This window comes from Typopeltis vanoorti, chromosome 7 (genome assembly GCF_054136105.1).
Source record: "Typopeltis vanoorti isolate ZY-2024b chromosome 7, IOZ_Tvanoo_1.0, whole genome shotgun sequence".
In the NCBI taxonomy this organism is placed as follows: domain Eukaryota; kingdom Metazoa; phylum Arthropoda; class Arachnida; order Uropygi; family Thelyphonidae; genus Typopeltis; species Typopeltis vanoorti.
In genome coordinates, this window is record NC_143555.1 from 125,472,648 (window position 1) to 125,496,331 (window position 23,684).

General features: G+C 34.6%; 1 protein-coding gene across 1 annotated transcript in view; it reads right to left on the reverse strand.

Moving 5' to 3' along the window:
- Positions 1-23,684, reverse strand: part of Rab3GAP1 (RAB3 GTPase activating protein subunit 1) — a 584,727-nt gene that overhangs the window by 14,269 nt on the left and 546,774 nt on the right. The window contains exons 22-23 of the mRNA XM_090395461.1: positions 20,998-21,094; positions 8,357-8,445 (exon numbers count right to left, since the gene is read on the reverse strand). Coding sequence (XP_090251587.1) covers positions 8,357-8,445; positions 20,998-21,094 — 186 coding nt within the window. The remainder of the gene's footprint in view (positions 1-8,356; positions 8,446-20,997; positions 21,095-23,684) is intronic.

Genomic DNA, 23,684 nt, shown 5'->3' on the forward strand with positions numbered 1-23,684 from the left:
TATAGAAGGCATTTTTTTGTGTGTCTGTGACATCCACAGCTGCATCAGTGGATTTATCGGTGCTGGTCAGCTGCATGTATTTGCTATTCCCGGAACACTCTGTTGTCATTGGGCTTTGGTTTTTGTGGTAGGCATTAGCAGGTGCCTGAATGTGACTGATGTTATATGAATAAAAAGACTGTAATGGGATACTTAAAGAGTACTTAATGGTTTCTCAGTGATATTAATTATTTTAAGAATTGCTGTTGCAGTTTCACTTAGTAAAATTCTTGTAGGAAATCACTTTTAAAACAATAAAAACGACGAGCATATGTTGAGTCGGATAAGAGATTGGCTGCCTGATAAGCATCAGCCAATTTTATATCAAGGCATTCTAGATAAGATTCCTGTGCCACAAGAATCTGTTTGGGGATGTTACCTCTTTTTTTTTTTTTTTTTTTTTTTTTTCTTTTTTACAACCTCCAACTTTATCTATTGAATCCTTCCTGATGCCAACATTACTTTTTAGCTTATATATTATTAATGATAATGAAAGAGAGGTTTAAATTGGAATATGCAGGTTTTTTCAGAAGATGTGAAGTTGGAGATTGGGGAGAAATATGAATAGTAGATGCTGCAGATTTATAGGAGGATCTAAATAGGCCGTCTGAGAAGATAGGTGAGTGAGACTATCAGTTTAATGTCACAAAGTGTAACATTTTGAAATATGGAAGGAATACAGAAGTGTAACATTTTGAAATATGGAAGACTGGCTACCTGATCAGTATCAGCAAGGAGAATTCTGCCATAAGGATTTGTTTAGGAATGTTACTCTTTAGCTTATATGTTAATAATATTGATAGAGATTTAAATGGAAATATGCAGCTGTTTGCAGGTAAATTTGAATAGACCGTCTGAATGGACAGGTGAGTAGAACAATCAGTTCAATGTTGCAAAGTATAATGTTTGGAAATATTGAAAGAGGTGGGGAGAAAAAAAAAGATAAGGAAGGTGGACAAGAACCTGAAATTTAGGAAGCTACAATGCTAGAGGTCATCACAACAGATTATAGCAATGTGGAGGATATTGGCATGCACGGTAATTCATATTTATCCTTAATCAGACTGCATCTGGATTACTGTGGGAAGATTTCATCACTGATTTTCAAAGAGATGTAGATATAATGGAAAGAATCCAGAGATGAGGGACTAAGGTGTCTCAGATATAGTGGGTATGAGGAAGGATTGAAGAAATGCCATAAGCAGAGAATGGTGAAGAATGACATAAAACGTTGTTACCAGATGAATGTGATAGAATGGAGAAGACAGAGATAATTGTAGAAAGATGTAGAAATAGTTGCAGAAAGATTTTTCACTTGGTTAAGTAACTCATACTTGCAAAGAAATTATATTCTTGTTTGATCCTTTGTCCAAATGTAAGCAAACAAAGTTTGTGTGTGAAGTATCTTTATGACTTGGCTATGTATATAGAGCCTGTTGACTTCACATCAATTGCCTTAGTATCCCTTGACGTAAAGTGCACCTCTTTCATAATAATAAATTTAGTTTATCCTTTATCCAAGTGTGAGCAAACAAAGTTTGCGCCTGAAAGTATCTTCAGGACTGAGGGTCAGGTAGTACAACACCAGGTAACTCGTTGCAAAGGTGGAGCAAGCTAATCACTCCTATCTCGGTATTTCCCATAATGCAAAACACATCTCCTTGCAGATATCTATAATATTATACATTAAGAGAAGGGGCCACTACCCAGACTAGTTTCGACCTTTATTGAGGTCTCTTCGGTGGGAGCCAGGCCGAAGTGGAGATACCAGGCAGAAGCATTAGCAAGACCATCTCTACCTATAGGAGATGCCAAACGGTGTGCCACCTTTTTATTAAATTAATCTGGATTTAGAGAAAGATGTTGAAAGTTTATTTTTCACTTGGTTAGACTATAATAAATTTAGTTTAATCCTTTTTCCAAGTGTGAGCAAACCAAGTTTGCACCTGAAAGTATCTTCAGGACTGGGGTAAAGTAGTACAACACTGGGCAACTCGTTGCAAAGGTGGACAAGCTAACATCACTCCTATCTCAGTATCTCCGATAATGCAAAACACATCTCCTTGCAGATATGTATAATGTTATACATTAAAGGAAGGGCCACTACCTAGACTAGTTTCGACCTTTATTGAGGTATCTTCAGTGGGAGCCAGGCCCAAGTGAAAAATAAACTTGCTGCACCTCTTTCAGCAATACGCATAACATGTGTATTGCTGATACATAGCATATATAGTATATAATAATACACATAACATGTGTATGGGGGCCCATTGTCTATCCCTTAATAGAGAAGAAAGTTTTTTTGCATGGAGTATTTTGCAGTGGTGAGTGAAATGAATTGCCAGAAAGTGACAAAACTCAGTTCAATGACTTTAAGGAGAATAGTTCAGTGAGCTTTGTGTGTGAACAGTGAGGACCATATATGATGAGTCTTTGACTCCAGTAAAGGCCTGGTTATCACTACCAAATAATAAATCCACAGACTGTAATATGCTGTAATAAAGGTGCAGTTCCTTGATCCACATTTGGATTTCACCCTGACCCTGTCATGGAAAAAAAAAGTTTTAAGGAAGATGGAACTCCAGTTTTTCAACTGAGTATCACTTGCTTCTTATCAGGGAAATTCCAGAAGCTGTTTACAAATAAAAAAACATCAACAAAACATTTTAAATTAATTCTACCAGCTTGGGTGGGTGGGTGAGTGGTTAACATACCTACTCTTCAATCAACAGGCTGTGAGTTTGAATCACACTGCAGGCATTGATGCTCGTAAATGTCTTTAGGTGGGAGATGAAATTTTTCACTGCCTAGTATGAGACCTCTGTCCTACATACTGGAAGTCTGAAGTGGCATGAAAAAGTTGGTCTCTAGAGCAGGGTTTCTGGAGTATGTAAAAACACACACACAGCGTTTTTTTTTTTTTTTTTTTTTTTTCTGGGAGATAATATGCAACAGTATGGTACACTGGTATCTTTATAAACAGAATGTCACATTCAGTTGTTGAAATTTCAGATTTTGAAAATACCTAATTGGAAAGATGGTTTCAGAAAAATTGTTGTAGTAAGATGAATACTCTGAGTATGATATCAATTTCAACAAGTGAATGTGAATAATGGTTTTCACAAGTTCATCTGCTCAACCAGAGCTTGATGATAAAAGCAATTTCTTCACTACTATTTGTTATATTTGTAGGTCCACTACTGACACATTTCCAGCAAAAAATGTCAGTTTGGAGCTGCTCAGGAAACATCATTCATCAATAGTAAGGAAAGTAGTCAGTATATTGTGCTGGATGAGAACTTAGTAAAACTTTGGCAATTTTTATTTTAAAAAAATTATATATATTTTATTATATATTATATTAAAATTTAATTAAAATATTAAATTAAATATTATATACTATATTATATGGAGAATATAGGATTGGAATATAAACTTTTGACTTGGATCAGTGGATGGTTGACAGACAGACTTCAAAAAGTGGTATATGATGGGTGTGAATCTGTTAAATTTAAGGTGACCAGTGGTGTACCTCAGGATTCAGTTCTTGGGCCATTGTTGTTCAATCTATAATTAATGATATTAAGAAGGAGCTAACATTAGATGTGCCATTGTTTGCTGATGATGTAACGAGAGGAAGGGAAATCAGGGATGCTACTGATATCAAGCACTTACAAAATGATTTGAATGGGCAAATGAAAACGATTAGTTTAATGTTAGTTTTTGTTAGTTAGAAGTGTCAAGTTATGCACTTCAGCATGATGAGATTTCCAGTGGCATATTATATTAGGAGATAATTGCAATGCTGAAGCGAACCTTGACATGTAAGGATAAGGAAGTAATTTTGTCTCTTTGTAATGCAATGATCATTGATAAGACTGGACCTGGATTACTGTGTGCAGATTTGGTCTCCCAGGTTTTGGACAAAGAAGTTGTGAACAAGGTGCAAAGAAGAGTTACAAAGGTTATATCCACATTATGGGATTTAGATTATGAGGGTATATTGCAAATATGTGGATTACAGACTGGTTAACAGGAGATTAAGAGTTGATATGATAGAGGTCTATAAACTTCTGAATGGGTGTTATCGGATATCGTCTGATGATGTTTTTCATTATATGGAAGGTAGGGAGAGAACACAGAGGGGGGGGGTATCCCTGGAAGGTAAGTCTGGTTTTTCTCTCACAGAGCAATGAGTGAGTGAAATAGTTTGCCTTTAGGGGAAGTGAGTGCATATAGTGTGAATGAATTCAAGAGAAGGTATGACAGTTGGTGTGGATGATTTATAGCCTCCCTCGATGAGTCCTTGACTCCCTGGAGTTCTCAGATAATAATAATAATGATTAACATGCAGTTTAGTTATTTTTTATATACTTAATTTGATGATGTTATTCAAAAATCATTATTGCACTATAAAGTAACAATATTGATAAACATTTTTTTGTTTTCTTTAAACAGTGAGGTGTCAGAAGAAGATAAAATAGTTGAGTTACTGAGTAATCCCTTTGCAAGGATATATGATCCAAGTGAAGTTGCTGTTGTGACAGGGATTGATGTATGAACACAGGTGGATGAAATGAAGATTCTTAGAATATTGCAGAATATTGATGTAAATACAGCTGTAGGATTAGATGGAATATCAGCTTGCGTTTTATGATAATATGCATAGAAACTGGCAATGTCTCTTTGACTAAGCTCTTTAATTAGTCTCGGCTCTGGCAGAATCTCAAGAGAGTAGAAAGTGGGCATAATAATTCCTTTACATAAGGGAAGCTCTAAGACTGCGGTAGCAAATTATAGACCAGTCAGTATCTCAGGAGTGGTAGTAAAAGTAGTAAAGTTGGTCAAAGAGCAAATTCAGGAATGGGTGGATCAGATTATCATAATCTAATAGGGGCAGCATTGCTTTTTTGAAGGATCAGTTATGCTTTAGTAATTTACTAACCTTTTATAATAAAGTGACATGAGCTGGATAAAGGGAAGGGAATGGATACATGATGATGTTTCTGGAATTTGCAAAGGCATATGAGAATACCACATGGATCACTGTTATGCAAATTAGAACAAATAAGAATAGATATCAGTTATGTGGATGTGAAGGTGGTTAATTATAGATACCAGAAAAGTAATATATGGAGGAGCAGAATCCAAGAGAAAGCTGGTGACTAGTGGTGTGCTGCAAAGTTCTGTACTAGGACCACTACTGTTTCTTATATCATTTATATACAAAGTAAATAATTTGAAGGGAAATATTCAGTTGTTTGCTGATGAAAAATTGGGTAGCGTAATAGTAATCAAGATGATGTGGATAGCTTGCTGGATGATTTAAATAGGCTGTCCACAGTATGGGCAAAAATAATGGGTGTACATTTCCAGGAAATAAATGAAGAAAAGGATTTGGCAATGGTAGTAGATAGAGAGTTGAAGTTTAGAGGGAATATTGCTAAGGTTGCCAAAGGCAGCTCATAGAACTGCTTGGCTATTAAAGAATACACTAATTAGGCATGATAAGGAAGTTGTTATTCCTCTTTATAAGGCCTTGATACATCCACATATTGATTACTATGCCGAGGTCTGGTCACCTGGGTTTCTTGGGGATGAGGAGGTAGTGGACAGGATCCAGAAGTGAGTAAACAAAGTGGTGAGTGGTCCATGGAATGCTCTCTATGAGGACAGATTGAGGATTGCAGAAGTTGGTCGATAGGCTAAAAAGAAGGGGGAAATGTTTCAGCACTTGGCTAGAGCAGGCAAAACAAGGTCATCCCTGAAAGATGAGTACGAGTGTGGTTAGTAAGGGTATGAGGACTAGAGTTTTTCCTTGGAGAGTGATGAATGAATGGAAAGGTTGCCAGAATCAGTTGTAAGTACTTTGTCTGTGAATGGGTTTAAGGAGAGGTATTACAGACATTGTGTGAACAGTTTGTGTCTCCCACAGTGAGTGTTTTGACTCCATGGAGGTACCCATACAATAACAATAATATCCTTTAATTTTCAATTTTTCCTCCTGCAGAGAATGCATATCAGCACCTAGTGTTTTGCAAAAAAAAAGTACTATACCTTAGATATAATTAAACATAACCCTTACTCCACTCACAGTGGTAATGTGCTACTAGAGGTTTACAACCTTTTGTGAGTAGGAATCACATAAAACATGTAATAATTATTACATTTTTATTAAAATTTGATCTGTGTATAAAGTTTTTTATTCTACTTTCTTTAAAAACAGTGGATAATATGTAGATTCTAAAATCTGATTTGAATTCAACGCCACTGAGATTATAAAAGAAGTTTGCTTAAAGAATATAAAACGAGTATTGAATTTTTTTTAAATTTTTTATATTACAATTTCAACTGCATGGAATTCCAAAACTTTTAAATTTATTGTGCATTGTAATTCAGAAACTGGTAATTTTCAGTAATTACACCTGTTTTAGTTTACTAATAGTAAGTAGATCTGATACATTATCAAAAATTATGGAGACAACTACCATGCTAGAGTAAAACTTTAGTTTAATATAAACCAAAATGAACACTCACCAGAGGTCAGGCCAATAATTATTGTAATAGTTGGTCAGTAACTTTAGCAAACCATGTAGACTGTAGTGCAGCTTGTTTCTTGTATATATGTGTATGCTCCAGATGATGACCTTGATATGAAGGTTGAAACGTCGAGTGTTCATTTTGGTTTATATTAAACTAAAGTTTTGCTCTAATACGGTAGTTGTCTCCATAATTTTTGATAATGTATTTTGATCACCGTGTAAGCATGAAAGAAAGGATAGTAGATGTGATGATCATCTTCACTGTATTAGTAATGTGGCTAGACAAGGGTTAATGAAAAAAAAAAAAGGAACCTGCTCATATTCTCTCTTGAATGACTAGAGGTCATAGTTGTGGTTGAGAAGGGTGAAGGATTTGTAAGGAAAGCTTGCAGGGAACAGAAGCAGATGGAATGAAAGAAGAATAAGAGAAAAACAAATTTAATGGTTTTTAGTTGGGGACTGATAGCCAAAGTAGGGCAGACATTTGATATCTTATGGTCCTGAACTGGTTAGAGTTTGATTCAAGACTAGTCTTCATTTCTTGCAGAATGGTTTCACGTGACCTACTAGGATGCTAAAAGCAGTATATGGTATAAATATATTTGGTATCTTGAAGCTTATGTTTCAATATTAGAAGAAAAAAAAGTATACATACTTATAATTTTTTTTATCAATAACCAGCTGTAGGTTCAAATTTCACTGTGACATAGACATTTATCAATATCTTTAGTTGGAAGAAGATTTCCATCATCTATGTTCTCGCTACCATGCTGCTAATTTTTGACTTGGAAAAAATACTATTCATAGCACTGGGTAGATAAAGAGTTAGGTATATGATAGGTTTGCAAACCTTTGTAGGTGAGACACGCATTAAAGCACACACACACACACATCTATGTGCTTAGGCATTTAGCTGCATGATAACTTGCACGATATGAGACTGACATATGAAAGATTGTTTTTTGTTCAATTCTAGTCACTGACTAGAGAAGTTTTTTTTAGGCTTCTTTTGCAGTTTCTGAGTTAGTCAATCTTTGGCACAAGCCAATACAGTTTTTACTCAAACTTGGGTTTTTAACAATGCAACTCAGAAAAATCAACCAGAGAACTCATACTATTTTTCACATATTTCACACAAGAATATTATTTAGGGTTAAGAAATTGAGATGGTGGCAGTTTATATTAATTGTATTCATTTTTATGGAACTTCACTAATGTTTTTATACTATTATATCATTTTTATCAGAAAGAAACAAACCAAACATTTTTTTTATCTGTATGGTTGTTTTTTTCTGATAAAAAGCCAGCATTTTCACTTGTGGTAGCATCGGTAGCTAAACTGAGTGGTGGTAAAATGTGATCATTTTCCATTAAAAATAATAATAAAAAAGGAAAATAATTGCTGCATGGTAAAAGAAACTGAAAAAGTAGCAAAACCATGCAGATCCTTTTCCTTTTTTCTATCATGCTTTAGAGATTGGCAGAAAAGGAAAAATTATTAGACAGAATTCCAACAGGAAAACATTTTTTGAAAAATTTCCAAATATTTTCAATTAAACTAACTTTTTTTAAGTGTGTTTAATTTTATAATATTATCATAAAATTATATGATAATATAATATTACAAAAGGTATACCAAGAGTAGATGCCACTTATTTTTATCATGATTATAAAGGGAGTAGAAACTGATATTACATTGCATTCACAGTGGTTCTGACACTGATTAAAACTTCAGGGATACCATTATTAACTGAATATATAAAACTAAAACTCACATTATATGTGGCATCAGGATTTCTCATTGCCTTGGCTGATTTTATTGCTGCCTCTTCCAATTTGGTAGGAAAAGATTGTGGATATTTTTCTATAATAATAAAAGCCACCAACAAATTAAAAAGATCAGATTTGTATTTTTGTTACTATATATACTATATCTAAAAGTGATTAATCTAAAATTTTAAAACATAAGTAACTTGTGATTTAACATTCTCAAGAAGGTCATGTAACATACACTTCTGTTGCCAAATAATATTGTAAAGGCTATTTTATATTTTTTTATGTGATTCCCACCCACAAAAGGTTGCAAACCTATAGTACACTAGTACATCAATGCAGGATAAGGAATTTTTTTTTCCTTATCCCTTTCAAGATGGATGTTGGAAGTCTGCAAGAACAAGGATGCTAATACCAAGATAGTCTAGATGACAGAGTGGATAAGGGTAGCTAATTTTGGTATGGCTTGAAGGCAGTTTGTATATTGTACATTTTTTAAGACTTGAGCGATTTTTTTTTGTGCAGAGGGGGATTTGGAAGGATGAGTAGAATGTTGTGTTGATTTCGTGAAGGGGAAGGCCATTGGTTAAAAAAGTGTCACAGATGTGACTGGTTTCTGTAGATAGACTAGTGTGGTACAAGCAATGGTTATGGCTTGAATAGCTAAGGTTTTGATGACACTGTATTGCTAGGAGGGGTAGTGATTTGATGTGACAGGTGATGTATGTATGTATGTATGTATGTACCATCTGGTGTAGGTAGGTTTTCTGTAGACAGAAAAGGATGAGGATCTGTTGGGTAGTCAGATGGGAAGGTCATACAACTATTGTTTGCCTTTTCAGTGGTGAAATGGATCCTTGGACTGTTGAGGCATGCTAAAACATTTCCAACATATCCCTGCCATGTGGCCAAATGGTGAACATGTCCACATAGTGTAGCCATATTGTGGATTTGAGATCAGTCAAGTTTAGGACTGTGTTTGCAAAATGTTCCATGAAAAGACTGGTGAGGGAGGACAGATGTGCCTTCAATCTGCTTATAGGTTTTTCTTTGCCATGCAAAACAGCCTGAACTCAGGCTGTTATACATGAAATATCCTTGAGACCCATAGTGGACAGTTTTTGGTTCCCTGCTTAGAAAGTGGCTAAAACATAACCCAATTCATGAACAGGGAGGCTATTCACGAATATACCCTTAAAAGAAGCCTCTGAATTAATTTAGACCCTCTTTCCCTCTGATATAGCAGCCTTATTTAGTTTTACTATTAACTCAGGCTATTTTATGTTGCAAAAAAAAAAAAAAAAACCAACAAACAGATTGAAGGCACAGCTATGGCCTCTTCCCCGTCAATCTTTTCATGGGACATTCTGAAAACGCAACACTAAATGACTGCTCTCAAGCTCACAATATGGCTACACTACATGGATAATGTGTTCTCCATTTGGTCACATGGCAGGGATACATTGGAAGCATTTTTAGCACACCATAGCCAACAACCAAAAATTCGTTTCACCATCGAAAAAGAAAATAGTCATTCCTTGAAATTCTAGTCACTCACTACTCAATGGATCCTTTTCTGTCTAAAGAAAAGCTATCCCATACAGGAAGGTACATTCATCAACCACCCTTCCCAGCAATATGGTGGCAATCAAAACTTTAGCTAATTAAGCCAGAACCATTTGCTCACATCACATTAATCTATCCACATAAATCAATGGATCATTCTACTCTTCCCTTCCAAATCCAGAACACAAAAAATCAGTTGCTATTTTCTACATTTGGTATACCTCAGAAAAAATGTCTCAACTTTTAAAAAGATACAACATATAGACTACCTTCCCTTCAAGCCATATCAAAAATCAGCTACTGTCTGTTCACTGAACGATCCTTTCCACCATCTAGACACCAACCTGAGGTCTACAGCATCCCTTGCTCCTGCAGATTTTCCTATTTTGGGTAAACAAGGAGAATTCCAATATCTGTCCAGAGGAACATAGAAACTATTGCATTACCTGCACTATAGCCATGGATCTAATTAAAAAAAAAACTTTTATATAGAAACAGATACAAATCAGGGTGAGAGAGAGGAATTATATTTCTAGAATTTTCCACAGCATTACAGCCTTCACCAGATCTGAACTGAACAAATTCTGCTGCCTCACTTTACCTAAAATATGGCAGACCTTTATTTTGAGAGCTTCAGTAAGTTTCCATTACTGCACCCATAGAGGGTGCATTTAGGACTTATGTTAACCAAAGTTATTTTTCTTTATGTATACAGAGATGCCTTGGTCACCAAGGCAAAATATTGGCATAATTTATAGCTAAATAAATTTAGTTGGTAATTATTATCTCTAGACATGAATGTGTCTCTTCTAATTAAACTTCAACATGAATCATTTAAGGCAAGATTAGACTATTATAGTTTATTAAGCAGTACTGTTTCATATATATATATATATATATATATATATATATATATATATGTTCATCTTTTTTTGACTGACTGAAATTGAAAAAATAGATAAGTTAATTTAATGGAGCACACAACATGTTTTTTCGTCAAAACGATTTCTTCAGGTGTGGTAACACTTAAAGCAAATTAAAAAACCATAAAAACACTGCACCATTATGATAACAGACTTGTAAATTGAAGTTAAGTTTGAATGTTTTGAATTCAAACTTAACTTCAGTTTACAAGTCTGTTATCATAATGGCACAGTGTTTTTATGATTTTTTAATTTGCTTTAAGTGTTACCACACCTGAAGAAGTCGTTTTGACGAAACATGTTGTGTGCTCCATTAAATTAACTTGTTATCTATTTTCTCGGTTTCGATCAGTCAAAAAAGGATGAACATATCTAATCGCCAAGTCAATGTAACTAATGATCTCACTCACACACACACACACACACACACACGCACGCACACAGGCATATCCCAGTCATACGACACAGCTTCCAGACCAATGTCAGATAGCAAATTTTGTCATATAGCAAATCACTGCCCCCCCTCCCAACTGTTGTAGTGGCTTAATAATGTTTTTAAACAGTCATATATATGTGTGTGTGATTGATGCAAATAAAGCATTTATTATGTCAGATATGTAATCAAAAAATTAAGAATAATTTTCGCAAACAAAACAGTTATTCTGAGTAACATGGCTTAAGGGATCAATCACCAATGTGTTTGGTGATTGATCTAAACCATGAAATGTTTTTCCATTTTAGCAATAAGATTGTTCCATTTACATATAACTGTAGTATTAACTAGCTGTATTAACTTTACTTAGAACTTTATCTTTGTTTTTTTAACTGTAACAACAGCAGTGCGAGGCACATTTAGCTTGCAGCCTATATGAGTGTTTGATACACCATCATCACTAAATTTAATAATTTTTATCTTATCATGTAATGCAATAGGCTTATGTGTCTTCTTTTTTCACTGAAGCAACAGCACCTTTGCTTTACTTCCATTACGCCCAATTGTAGAAGGTATCAATTCTCTAACATACAACCTTTCAAAATATCTTGCCAAATACCTAAAAAGTTTTCCAGGCAAGTCACCATCCTTTATCAAGAACAATACAGAATTTGTTACATACATCAAGGATATTACAGTTAATGAAGATGACATCATGGCTAGCTTGGACATAACTTCTTTGTTCACTAATGTCCCAACAGATGAAGTCCTAACATTACTCAAGGACAAGTTATCCAAAAAAATGTTAGCCTTGCTTACACATTGTATCAGGTCTGGTTACTTCAAATTTCAAGATAATATACAGGGTGTTCAGGATAAATTTGACATATTTATAATTAATTATATTTTTCCGTAAGTTACATGTATTAACACACACTTCTCTTCATTTAAAAGTTTGGACCCTTCTTCATTCACATACAAGATGTCAGAAAGGATGGATAGCTGGAACCCACCTGAATCATGGAAGAGAATAACTTGTATCATGATGATTCGTGCCCGCCATCAAAATAAGGATATTACGACTGTTGCCCAATGCTCCCTGAATACAGTAAAAACAATCAGGCATGAACTAGAGACTTGCAATGGTGACTACGAGGATGTAGCAAGAAGAAAGATCCCTAGCAGACGATCTGATTGCGTTCGTACAGCAGAATTCCTCGCAAATCTGCAGGAACAGGTGTTGAAGAACCCTGGCATTGGAATTCGGGCTTTGTTCGTGGAGTTGCTAACTGTAGTCAAGCCCTGGATAACAAGGGTAGGCAATGGTAGGCCGTATGTATGGCAGCAGGATTCGGCCCCTTGCCACACCTCTGGGAAAAGTCAAAAATGGTTGTCTGAAAATTTCTACGACTTCACCAGTCCAAATGTTTGGCCTCCAAACTCCCCAGACCTTAACCCCATGGATTATTTTGTATGGGGCGCAGTTGAAAAAGACACCAATCGCACTTCCAGTAATACAAAAGCCCAGTTAATGGATAAAATTAAAACAGTTTTTGCGGCCCTTCCCAGGGAGACTGTAGCATCAGCTTGTTCGAGGTTCCGAAGCAGAATTGAAGCTGTGATCGATGCTAATGGTGGTTATTTTGAGTAAATCTTGTTGATAGTATTGTAATTAACTCTGCCTGTAATGTTTTTTTGTCAATTCATTAAATTTAATAGATACAAAGAAGATTTTCTTTTTCCTTACGAAACTGTCAAATTTATCCCGAACACCCTGTATATAAACAAAATCATGGACTGGCTATGGGTAATCCTTTATCCCCTGTACTCGCAAATATTTACTTACAGGATTTTGAAACCAAGGCTATCTCTTTCTTTATTTTAACACCTAAAGTTTGGAAATGCTATGTAGATGATGTCTTCATTATTTGGAGCCATTGACATGATTCCCTTATGGTTTTCCTCGAACATCTCAATAGCCGACATCAAAGTATTAAGTTTACTGCCGAGCTTGAAACGGATAATTCCTTGCCTTTTCTTGATGTTAAACTGACTCGCTCTTCTGGTAAACTCAAAATATCGATATATAGAAAGCCCACACATACCAACAGATATCTGCATAGTCATGTTGAAAGTTTATTTTTCACTTGGTTAGAGTATAATAAATTTAGTTTAATCCTTTATCCAAGTGTGAGCAAACAAAGTTTGCTCACACTTGGATAAAGGCATTATAGGAGATACTGAGAGAGGAGTGTTGGTATCTTGCTCCACCTTTGCAACGAGTTGACCTGGTGTTGTACCACCTTACCCCAGTCCTGAAGATACTTTCAGGTGCAAACTTTGTTTGCTCACACTTGGATAAAGGATTAAACTAAATTTATTATAATCTGCATAGTCAGTCCCATCACTTCCCTCCTCATAAGCTTGGAATAATTTCCACCTTGGGACATAGAGCCAGTTCTCTTCTGGATGACCCAAATGAACTTCTTACAGAAATAAACCATCTGAAAACTTCTTTCGAAGTTAATGGATATTCCAAGAGAATCATTGAAAAATTCCTTCTTAATCCTCCTAGACATCACTCAGAAGAAATAAATAGATTCAAAGGATCTATTCCTTACATAAGTACAGCTTCACATAAATTAGCAAAAGTTCTAAGAAAATACAATATCAGAACCTTGTTCACTCCACTTCCAAAGATCCGTTTCTTAATAAGCCACCCAAAACCTTGTCATCATCAACTCAAATACCCTGGTGTATATAAAATATTGTGTGATTTTGATATTCCTTATTTTGGGCAGACAGACAAATCTGTTGAATTGCATATGGAAGAACATATGAGGGACATTACTTACAAGAGACAGAGAGGCAGTGCATTATCAAGTCATATCCTTTTCTCGGCTAATCCTAATGATGAAAACCAAAGTCACAAAGTCTGCTGGAAAAAATCTACTAACATCTTCGTTGCAATGATGAACTAGAGAGAAAAATCGTGGAATCTAGAGAAATCATCTTCAATCCTGTTCATCTAAATAATAACTTGAGCTACAACCTCCAGATTGTCATTCAGCTGTAATCATGTACTGGCATTCACGAGATGCTACTAGCACGTACTTTCCCAACAATACAACTAACGAAAGAACAGCTTTAAATACAACCACAACGATTTAGTATCAATTATGTATAGAGACTCTCTATGATGTTCATAGTTTATTTAAGCTTCAGTATTTAAGTGTTTTTTCTTTTTTCTTTCTTTTATAATGTCACCTGATGAGGACTGTTACAAGCCGAAACTATCGTGTTTTTATATTAAAACCTTTTTACTTAAATCTCAGTTCTAATCATTCAATTCTTTATAAATATATATATATATATATATATATATATTTACTGTATTATACAACTGATTCCAAAAAGTCTGCCATATCTGTAGATGTTATTACCCATTATATCATCAGAATGCGAAAGGTGGAAACATGGAAGGACAGAAATTGCATTCCACATACACACACACACACACACATATATATATATATATATATATATATATATATATGTGTGTGTGTGTGTGTGTGTGTGTGTATGTGGAATGCAATTTCTGTCTTTCCATGTTTCCACCTTTCGCATTCTGATGATATAATGGGTAATAACATCTCCTACAGATATGGCAGACTTTTTGGAATCAGTTTGTTTCCCTTCAATTGTTGTATAGTTGATTAATTCAGATTGCCTCCCATTATTTCAAAAACTATCTGCACTATGAGTCCTCTGAAATTTTGCCAAAAGGAAGAAAACTACTCAGTATCTTTGAATCAAAGATACCAAGAAATTCTATACTCGGTTTAATCCTTTATCCAAGTGTAAGCAAACAAAGTTTGCACCTGAAGTATTTTCAGGACTAGGGTCACTCGTATAAGGAAGCTAAGACTTCACATCACTTGCCTTAGTATCCCATAATGCAAAGCACATCTCCTTGCAGACATGTATAATGCTATACATTATGGAAAGAGTCATTGCCCAGACTGGTTTCAACCTTTATTGAGGTCTCTTCAGTGGGAGCCAGACCCAGAGGTTATACTAAGGTTGAAGTAATGCAGAAGCCATATTTCCATATACGAGTAGCCCAAAGGTATTCAGAGTGTTTTAATAATAAGGTGTCACACCTTTTAGCCTCTATATACATGTTTCCCTGTAATGAAAATACATCAGGTGCTAGCTTTGTTTGCTTACGCTTGGGTAAAGGATTAAACCAAGAATATAATTTCTTGGCATGTTTGATTTATAGTATAAGCAAGTGGAAAACTTCCAACAAGTATATAAACAATGGATATATACAAAACAATTAGCAGCAGAAATTAATTACAAAAACAAAAGAGCAATAGCAAAAAAAGCATTCAAGAAAAAGAATACTTAAACATGGGATCTCTTTATAGTAAAATTGGAAAGATATCTTACAGCGAAAAAAAGGTCAAACAGTCACACTTTAAATAATCAAATCCTGTTAAACCCTGTTTAGACTTCTTCCAAAATTTATGGCAAGACAGCAGTAAAACTAAATCTGATATATGCTAACAACTAACTAAATAGTGGAAGAAATAACATTAGAAATCCAAGAAGCAATATTATTATTATAATAAGGAGTCAAAGACTCCTTGTGGGACACTGTTACACACATAGTTTATCATACCATGCCTTAAATATGTTCACTGTCTCTGCACTCACCACACTCTTAGGTAATGCATGCCAATCACTCACCACTCTCCATGCAAAAAAAATCTGCTCCTCATCCCATTGCTCACACTCTCTTTATATAGCTTTCAGGGATGACCTCTTGTTCTCTTCCTATCTTCACCCATTCTATGCAAAACCTTCCTGACATTAATCTGGTAATAATCTCTTAACAGCTTATATGTCTTGATCATATCTCCTCTCCTCTTTCTATCCACCAATTTCTGCAAATTGCCTTTTGTCAATCTCTCTCTTCATACTTACCATTCCAGAGAACAGAAACTACCTTAGTCAATCGTCTCTGAACCTTTTCCAATATATCATCTTTTTGAAAACTAGGTAACCAAATCTGCACACAGTAACCCAAAACAGACTCTTGGGGTATACTGCTAGTAACTTTCCTCTTCTGGGATATCAACAATCCATAAGGTGATGTGGATTTTTTTGCAGGATGGTTTAAATAGGCTGACAGTATGGGGAAAGATAATGCGTGTCAGTTTAATATGGGGAAATGTAAATTTATGCATTTTGGGTTAAATAGATTTCAAGCTATGTACCACACTGATGGTACACAGCTTGAAATCTGTGTATCACAATGATGGAACTGTACTCCAGGAAACTGACGAAGCTAAGGATTTAGTGGTGGTACTAGATAGAGAGTTGAAGTTTAGAGGGCATATTGCTAAGGTTGCCAAGTGAGCTCATAGAATTGTTGGCTATTAAAGAACACACTAATGTCTGGTCATCTGGGTTTTTTGGGGAAGAGGAAGTAACAGAAGGATCCAGAGGTAAGTGACTAAGATGATGAGTGGCCTACGGAATGCTATTTATGAGAATTGATTAGCATTTGTGGATTCTAAAAATTGACTGACAGGCAAAAAAGAGATATGATAGGAAATATTTCAACACTTGGCTAGAGGGGGTAGAACAAGAGGTCATTCCTGGAAGTTAAGTAATAGTGTGGTTTTGCAAGGCTGTGAGGATTAGATTTTTTGCTTGGAGAGTGCGAATGAATGGAATAGGCTGCCAGAGTCAATGTGAGTGTTTTCTCTATTAATGGGTTCAAGGAGAGGTATAATAGATATTGTGTGGATTGTTTTGGTCTCCCATGATGAATCTTCAGTCTCCATGGAGGTGCCTGTACAATAATAATAAGCCATATTTTAGGTTCCAGTAACTCTGTAACTATTTTTATAACACTGTTGTCATCAAATGTATATGTGATCATCACAGTAGTTTTCTCATTTTATTTTTTTACCCACTACATCAGATTATCAATCCTATTTTTGTTTGAGATATCTATGCATGCTGACAAATATAAGATGGCTGATAAAAACAATATACTGATCTCAGTAAACTTTATGTGAGGAATACAAAAAATATTAACAATCTAGATTTATAACCATGTACTTGAAGTGAACATATAAAGCAAGAAGTTTAAAAAATAATTTATGATATAAAACTTTTTTTTAGTAATTCTGATGACTGTTTGCTATTGGTGTTCTGCATATACCATATTATTCTAGGATGTCATCTATGAGATGAGAAATTTTAAATACTCCACTAGGAAACAAAGTAAAAAACCTTTAGATGTTGACTTATGTTTTTAAAAGAAAAATATATTCCATAGATTTCTGCACAAAAGTGAGAGATGACAACCATCTGCTGTGTCAAGTAGGTGGTTGTCATGCATTTGAGGTATGAATATAAGGCAAATATATTGACTCTATGGAAGTTACCATAATAATCATAATAATAATAATGACTTTGGTGTGTTTAAGCCACAGTCGGCCAACTTCGATTGCCAGATCTCAATATTTAGTAATTTTTTCCAGTTGTTTGTTGTTAATGTTGTTATCACTGGGTACTGCGATATCAATAATCCAAACCTCGATGTTCGATAATTGTGATGTCAGGTCTATTGTGTTCCAAATGCCAATCAGTTTGTATTCTAAAGTCCCAGAGAATTTTTGCTGTTTCGGTTTCCAATAGTCTTTATTTTATGCTGCCACCAGCTATCAGAAGTAGGAAAGGAATATTCTTTGCATACATGCCAATGAATTATTTTGGCCATTTGATCATGGCAGTATTTATAGTCAGTTTGAGCTATTTTGCTGCAGGCACTGATTAGATGTTCTATAGTCTCATCTTTCTGATCACATAATCTGCATTTGCTGTTATTATTGATGTTTAAAATTTTTGCTTTGATTGCATTAGTTTGTAATGCCTGTTCTTGAGCTGCTAGAATAAATCCTTCTGTTTCTTTTTTAATGTATCCGTATTGTAGCCATTGTCACGTCAATTTTGTCCTCAGTATCTCGAAGAAATTGGCCATGCAAGGGTTTATTTTTCCAGTGCACATATTGGTTATTTTGTTGTTCCTTTTTGTAATCGGATTTGTTTCCTGTTGCTTTTAGAAGGCCCTCTTGTAAATGCTTGAAGATTGGCTCAGAGATAGTGTCGATGTAACTTCTTAAACTAATTTCTTCTTCTTCTTCTTCTTCCACAGTCTGTCTCACTTGCAGCAGACCCCGTCCACCTATTCTCCTCGGGTAAATAATACTATTACTAAATAATACTAATACTGTTATATAAATAATACTATTTACAGCAATTAAACATCAACGAAGTGACCCCCAGATGACCTACAAAGAACAGCATTACTTGGAACAGTCCATATTTTAAGACACTACCTGACGAACTATTCTTAGATTCTTGGGTAGCATCTGAATTGTTCTGTATCACCAGTCAAATTTTTGTTTATATGATATCTTGTTTTGACTGTGTATCAATTATGTGAATAAAATAATAATAACAATAATAAATGCATATGGAATATGAAAAAAAAAAACTTAAATATAAAGAGCTTAAATATAAATATAAACTTAAATATAAAGGCTTCATTTCGGCGATATAAACATTATTTAAATTAACGGGATATTAAATCCCACATTGTTTTAAAACCGAATAAGAAACTCAAAGATTGGAATCAGAGAGTTTCATGCCGAATATAGTAAACTATAAAAGTATCGGCCTATTTCAGCCTTTTTTAAGGCTTCATCAGCGAGTAGTAATCAGTAATCTGGTAATTTGGTCTAGCTACTCACTGATGAAGCCTCAAAAAAGGCTGAAACCAGTCTGGGTAGTGACCTCCCACCATAATGTAATAACAGCATACATTTCCTAGGAAATGTGTTTTTACATTATGGAAAATACCTAAGAATAGCGATTAGAACTTTACCATCTTTGCTGCGAGTTGCCCGGTATTGTACTACGTACTAGGATCACTTGCATTAGCTCACGCTAGTAATCGCCGATACTTTTATAGTTTACTATATTCGGCATGAAACTCTCTGATTCCAATCTTAGAGTTTCTTATTCGGTTTTAAAACAATGTGGGATTTAATATCCCCTTAATTTAAATAATGAAAAAAAAATGGATTTTCTTTTCACATATGTTTTTCAAGTAATTTTGATGCATATTTATCATCACTTAAATGTTTTAACAACATAATTTTATGTATGTGATTTTTTACAGACTTTTTTAAATCAGTATTCTTTTTATTATAAAAGATTTATGGAGTCATCAACCATTTGCAATAAAAACTTTAATAATTAAAAATTAAAGTTAAAAAAATACTAAATCTTTAATATTAAAGTTTTAATCCCAAATGGTTGTTGACTCCATAAATCACATATAATGAGTGCTGTTCGCCATTTAATTTCATTGACTAAAAGGGTCAATATTCCTTTGCAGAGAGAAAATGAATACTAGTATTTAGTTTCATCCTTTAAAGTGTTAGGCTCAATGGCCTGTCAGAGCAATTAATTCTATTTGCTATGTCTGTCATAGTGTGTATACCTGGCTGGTTTTTCTTGTCTTGTAGGATGAAAACCCAAGTTTCTAGAGGTAAAAACATTACCACTTCCATATGAGACAAGCACTCTCGCCTTCAGTTGAAAAACTTTATAAAAGTTTATACATCTTATGTAGGAATTGAACTTAAGTCTTTCTAATCAAAGAACATCATTTCTATTGACTAAACTCTTGAGGCATATATATATATATATATTCAGGTGTACAAAATTATAAAAGAAGCTGCATACAGAAGAGAGTACATGAATATCACAGTGTTACAAATATGGTATGAGTAGAATTCTGTTCATTGAAAATAGCTGTGTACATATGTCTATTGTTTATGCAAGCTTTTGCATAAGATTATCTTCTGAAGATAATCTTGAATGGCAGACAGTTTCAAGTGGAATGATATGATGAACACCAAATGAGGAATTTTTTGACTCATGAGAGGAGATAACTGACACAAACAAGGAAAAGCTAGTCCTTGTGGAAGTAGTCAGACAGATTTACATTCACATTCATGGATTTACATTCGAATGCATGGCATTTTCAATGTGATCTATATGGGCTCCTGGATTTTTTTCATTCTTTCTTGTCCTAACAGTAGCGTGGGATTTCAGATGCATTCCAAAATACCTGGTGTCTGAGAGAGAGAGCTGTGTCAGGTATTTCATGTTTATGATATGATCTTCAGTATACTTTTTGATAGAGTTTTCTCTGCACCCATAGTATGGAGTATTACACTATAAGCAATAACCTCCAGGTTATTTTAATAGACTATGTTTATAGGCTTAACGACTGAAGTAAACTCCCATACTCACTAAAGTGAGCTCTCGAGGAAATAAAATGATTTCCAATCTCATTTTTCCTTTTGAAGTATATATATCAAAGAAGCAGTGAGATTACATTTCTTCACAGAACTTCTGCTGAAATGATATACATATAATGTTTATTATGAATGCCTTTATGACTGGTAAGGTATATAAAAAAATGTTAATGAAAACTTCTGTAAAACTATATAAAAGTTATAAACATTTGCAAATGAATTTCCAAGTTTTGGAAACTTTCTTTATTCATCTTGAGTTAACATCCAGAATCACATATTGGTGACAGTAATAATAACCGTATACTCACCACTACTTGCTAACTGAAGCAATGCACAATGGGCTAAAATGGGCAGTAAGTGTTTCACTACTTCTGCTGGTTTCATGGCTGCCAGGAAATGCAGCACCTGCATATTAGTTATTAATATATTATTATACAATTATGCCAATTAAAAAGAAACAACTATAAATTAACTCTGGAATACTGTACAGTCATAAAAACTTAAGATACTAAGTCAAATGACACATTTTTCAGCACTTATTATCATGTAACACCTCCAAGGACTCATGCTGGGAGAGCACTATGCACAACTCGCCTCACCCTCCACTACTTAATCCTCCAACTACACAACGATACTACCATCACCACCACCAATAGTGTATTTTGTCAGTAAACTGTGTGTGTGTGTGTGTGTGGGTTCTCATGGCTGATTTGTCTGCATGTGGGATGAAAACAATGAGTTTCTGAGAGAAAAAATGCTGCTACCTCCTTTTATGTTTAAGGTGTAGTGTTCTCAGATGTATAATATTTTCAAATTATATTATATTATATTATATTACAGATAGTATCAAGTTATTAGGAAATGTATTTTTTTTTGTCTGATGGAGTTTTGTGTTTATTAAATTACTGCAGTTAATCAAATTTATGAGTGAACGTCTAAAAAACATAAACCATTTTTCATGTTGATGTTTAGAGGAGGAAACACATGCCAAGGAATAATAATTATTATGCCAATATTTCACCTTTGTCACTAAGGAGTCTTTATGTGCACAAAGATATATATACTAAGCACATGCATGCAGGTACAGCACACTAGGAAGGCAAACACAGACTGAATGTAAAAAGTCAGAATACTATAGTCTTAAGTAGCACCATCTGTGGGTATGACTTTAGCTTTGCTGCAGATAGATGGAATCTTGTATACTTGATGTTTTTCTATGTTCACCAAAAGACAACTTTCCTTTTTTGAAAAACATCCTTGGTATAAACTTGCCAAGAATATAATTTCTTGGCAAGTTTAATTTACTTTGTAACCAAGTGAAAAAAATTTCTATAACTATGCTTAAGGTAACTGTTCCTCAGAAACTCAGAAAATTCATTCTCTTTGTTCCTAGATGTCATCTGTTCATTCTAATCCACATTACCAGAAATAATATTCATATACCAGGTAGTGGAAAGTGATGATAAGGAAATGTATATGCAAATTGTTCTAGTAATTAAGAAAAGAATCACCATAATGATTATCCTTTTCTTAATTGCTAGAACAATCTGCCTATACATTTCCTTCTATTACCTCCACATTCTTAGGCCTATATCCAACTAAATATTTTATTCTGTTCATCTCCACCTCAAAACTGCTGCCACTATTCCCCCTCCATGGGTTTAACTTCTTTGCTATCATCAATAGCATGGCCTTCATACCCTCATGAAAGTCAGCTGTGGGAAATACAAGGATAAACATTATTATTATTATTATGCGACACCTCCAGAGAGTCCAAAGACTTATCGAGGAAGAGTACCTACTCTACATCTCTCTCTATCTCCACCACTCATTCCACCAATTCAACTAACTATAACTACATCAACGCATCTACCACCCACCACCACCACTAGTATTTCCACAGACAACCACAAACATCCATGCCCACGGCGGGACTCGAATCCACAGCCTTTTGGCTGGAGAGCGGATACGCTAACCACTCGGCCAACCAGGCCGGCTGAAAGTGAAATGGATGAATGGGGGGCATTAAGCAAGAATTGCAGTAGAAAAATGGCTGTGGACAAAATATAAATAGGAGGTACTAAGTGGCTACATGAAGAAATATAAGCTAAGAAAGTAGCAGATTTAGTAAGGAAAGAAAAAGAATGTGAGAAGAGGCTAGTGAAGCAAGAAAACATACATCACAAGGAATTTTTCTATTAAGTGGCCAAGAAACAATCTATTACAAGGGAATAAATTTACTGGATGGGAATTTTATGGTGATATCGGAGCTAATACTGGAGATATAACAAGTATTTAGTGATTGCTTTGCTAAAGTGTTTTGTTTCAAGGAAGTGATACAAAGAGTACAGTAAGTAAGTACAATATTTCACTTTAAGCCGATATTCATACGATGATTTTCAATTATGACCAATGCCCATTTATATGCTGTCATAATCGCACTCACAATGGTTTTAGCGAAATGATGCTGATGCTGTGAAAATCAACAGATGTGCAGTTTTCGTGGACTCTTAGCTTGCTTAGAACATTGCTCACTACATATCTCTGTGTTTCAGTGTTGAGTTGTGAATTATGAACTGTTTATAACTATTATTTTATTTTAACGTTGTTAATAATAGCAGATAAAAATCAAAGTAAGGTTATTGTTGCCTCCAGTGAAAAAAGAAAATGTACAAACTTATTACATTAGATACCAAGATTAAAATTATTAAATTTCATGACAATGGTGTATTGAACATTGAGATAGGCTGAACACTAAACTTACCTCCCATTACTGTTATTGTTAAAAACAAAGATAAAGCTCTAGTGAAGTGAAAAGTGCTACACTAGTTAACAATATAGTTAATCATAAATGTGATAACTTTATTGCCGAAATGGAACAACTCTTAATGGTGTGGATGAATGAACAAACCAGTCAGTGTGCTCCCTTAAGCCAAGCTATTCAGAATAACTTTTTCATTTTCAAAAATTACACTTAAATTTTTTGTTTGTGTAT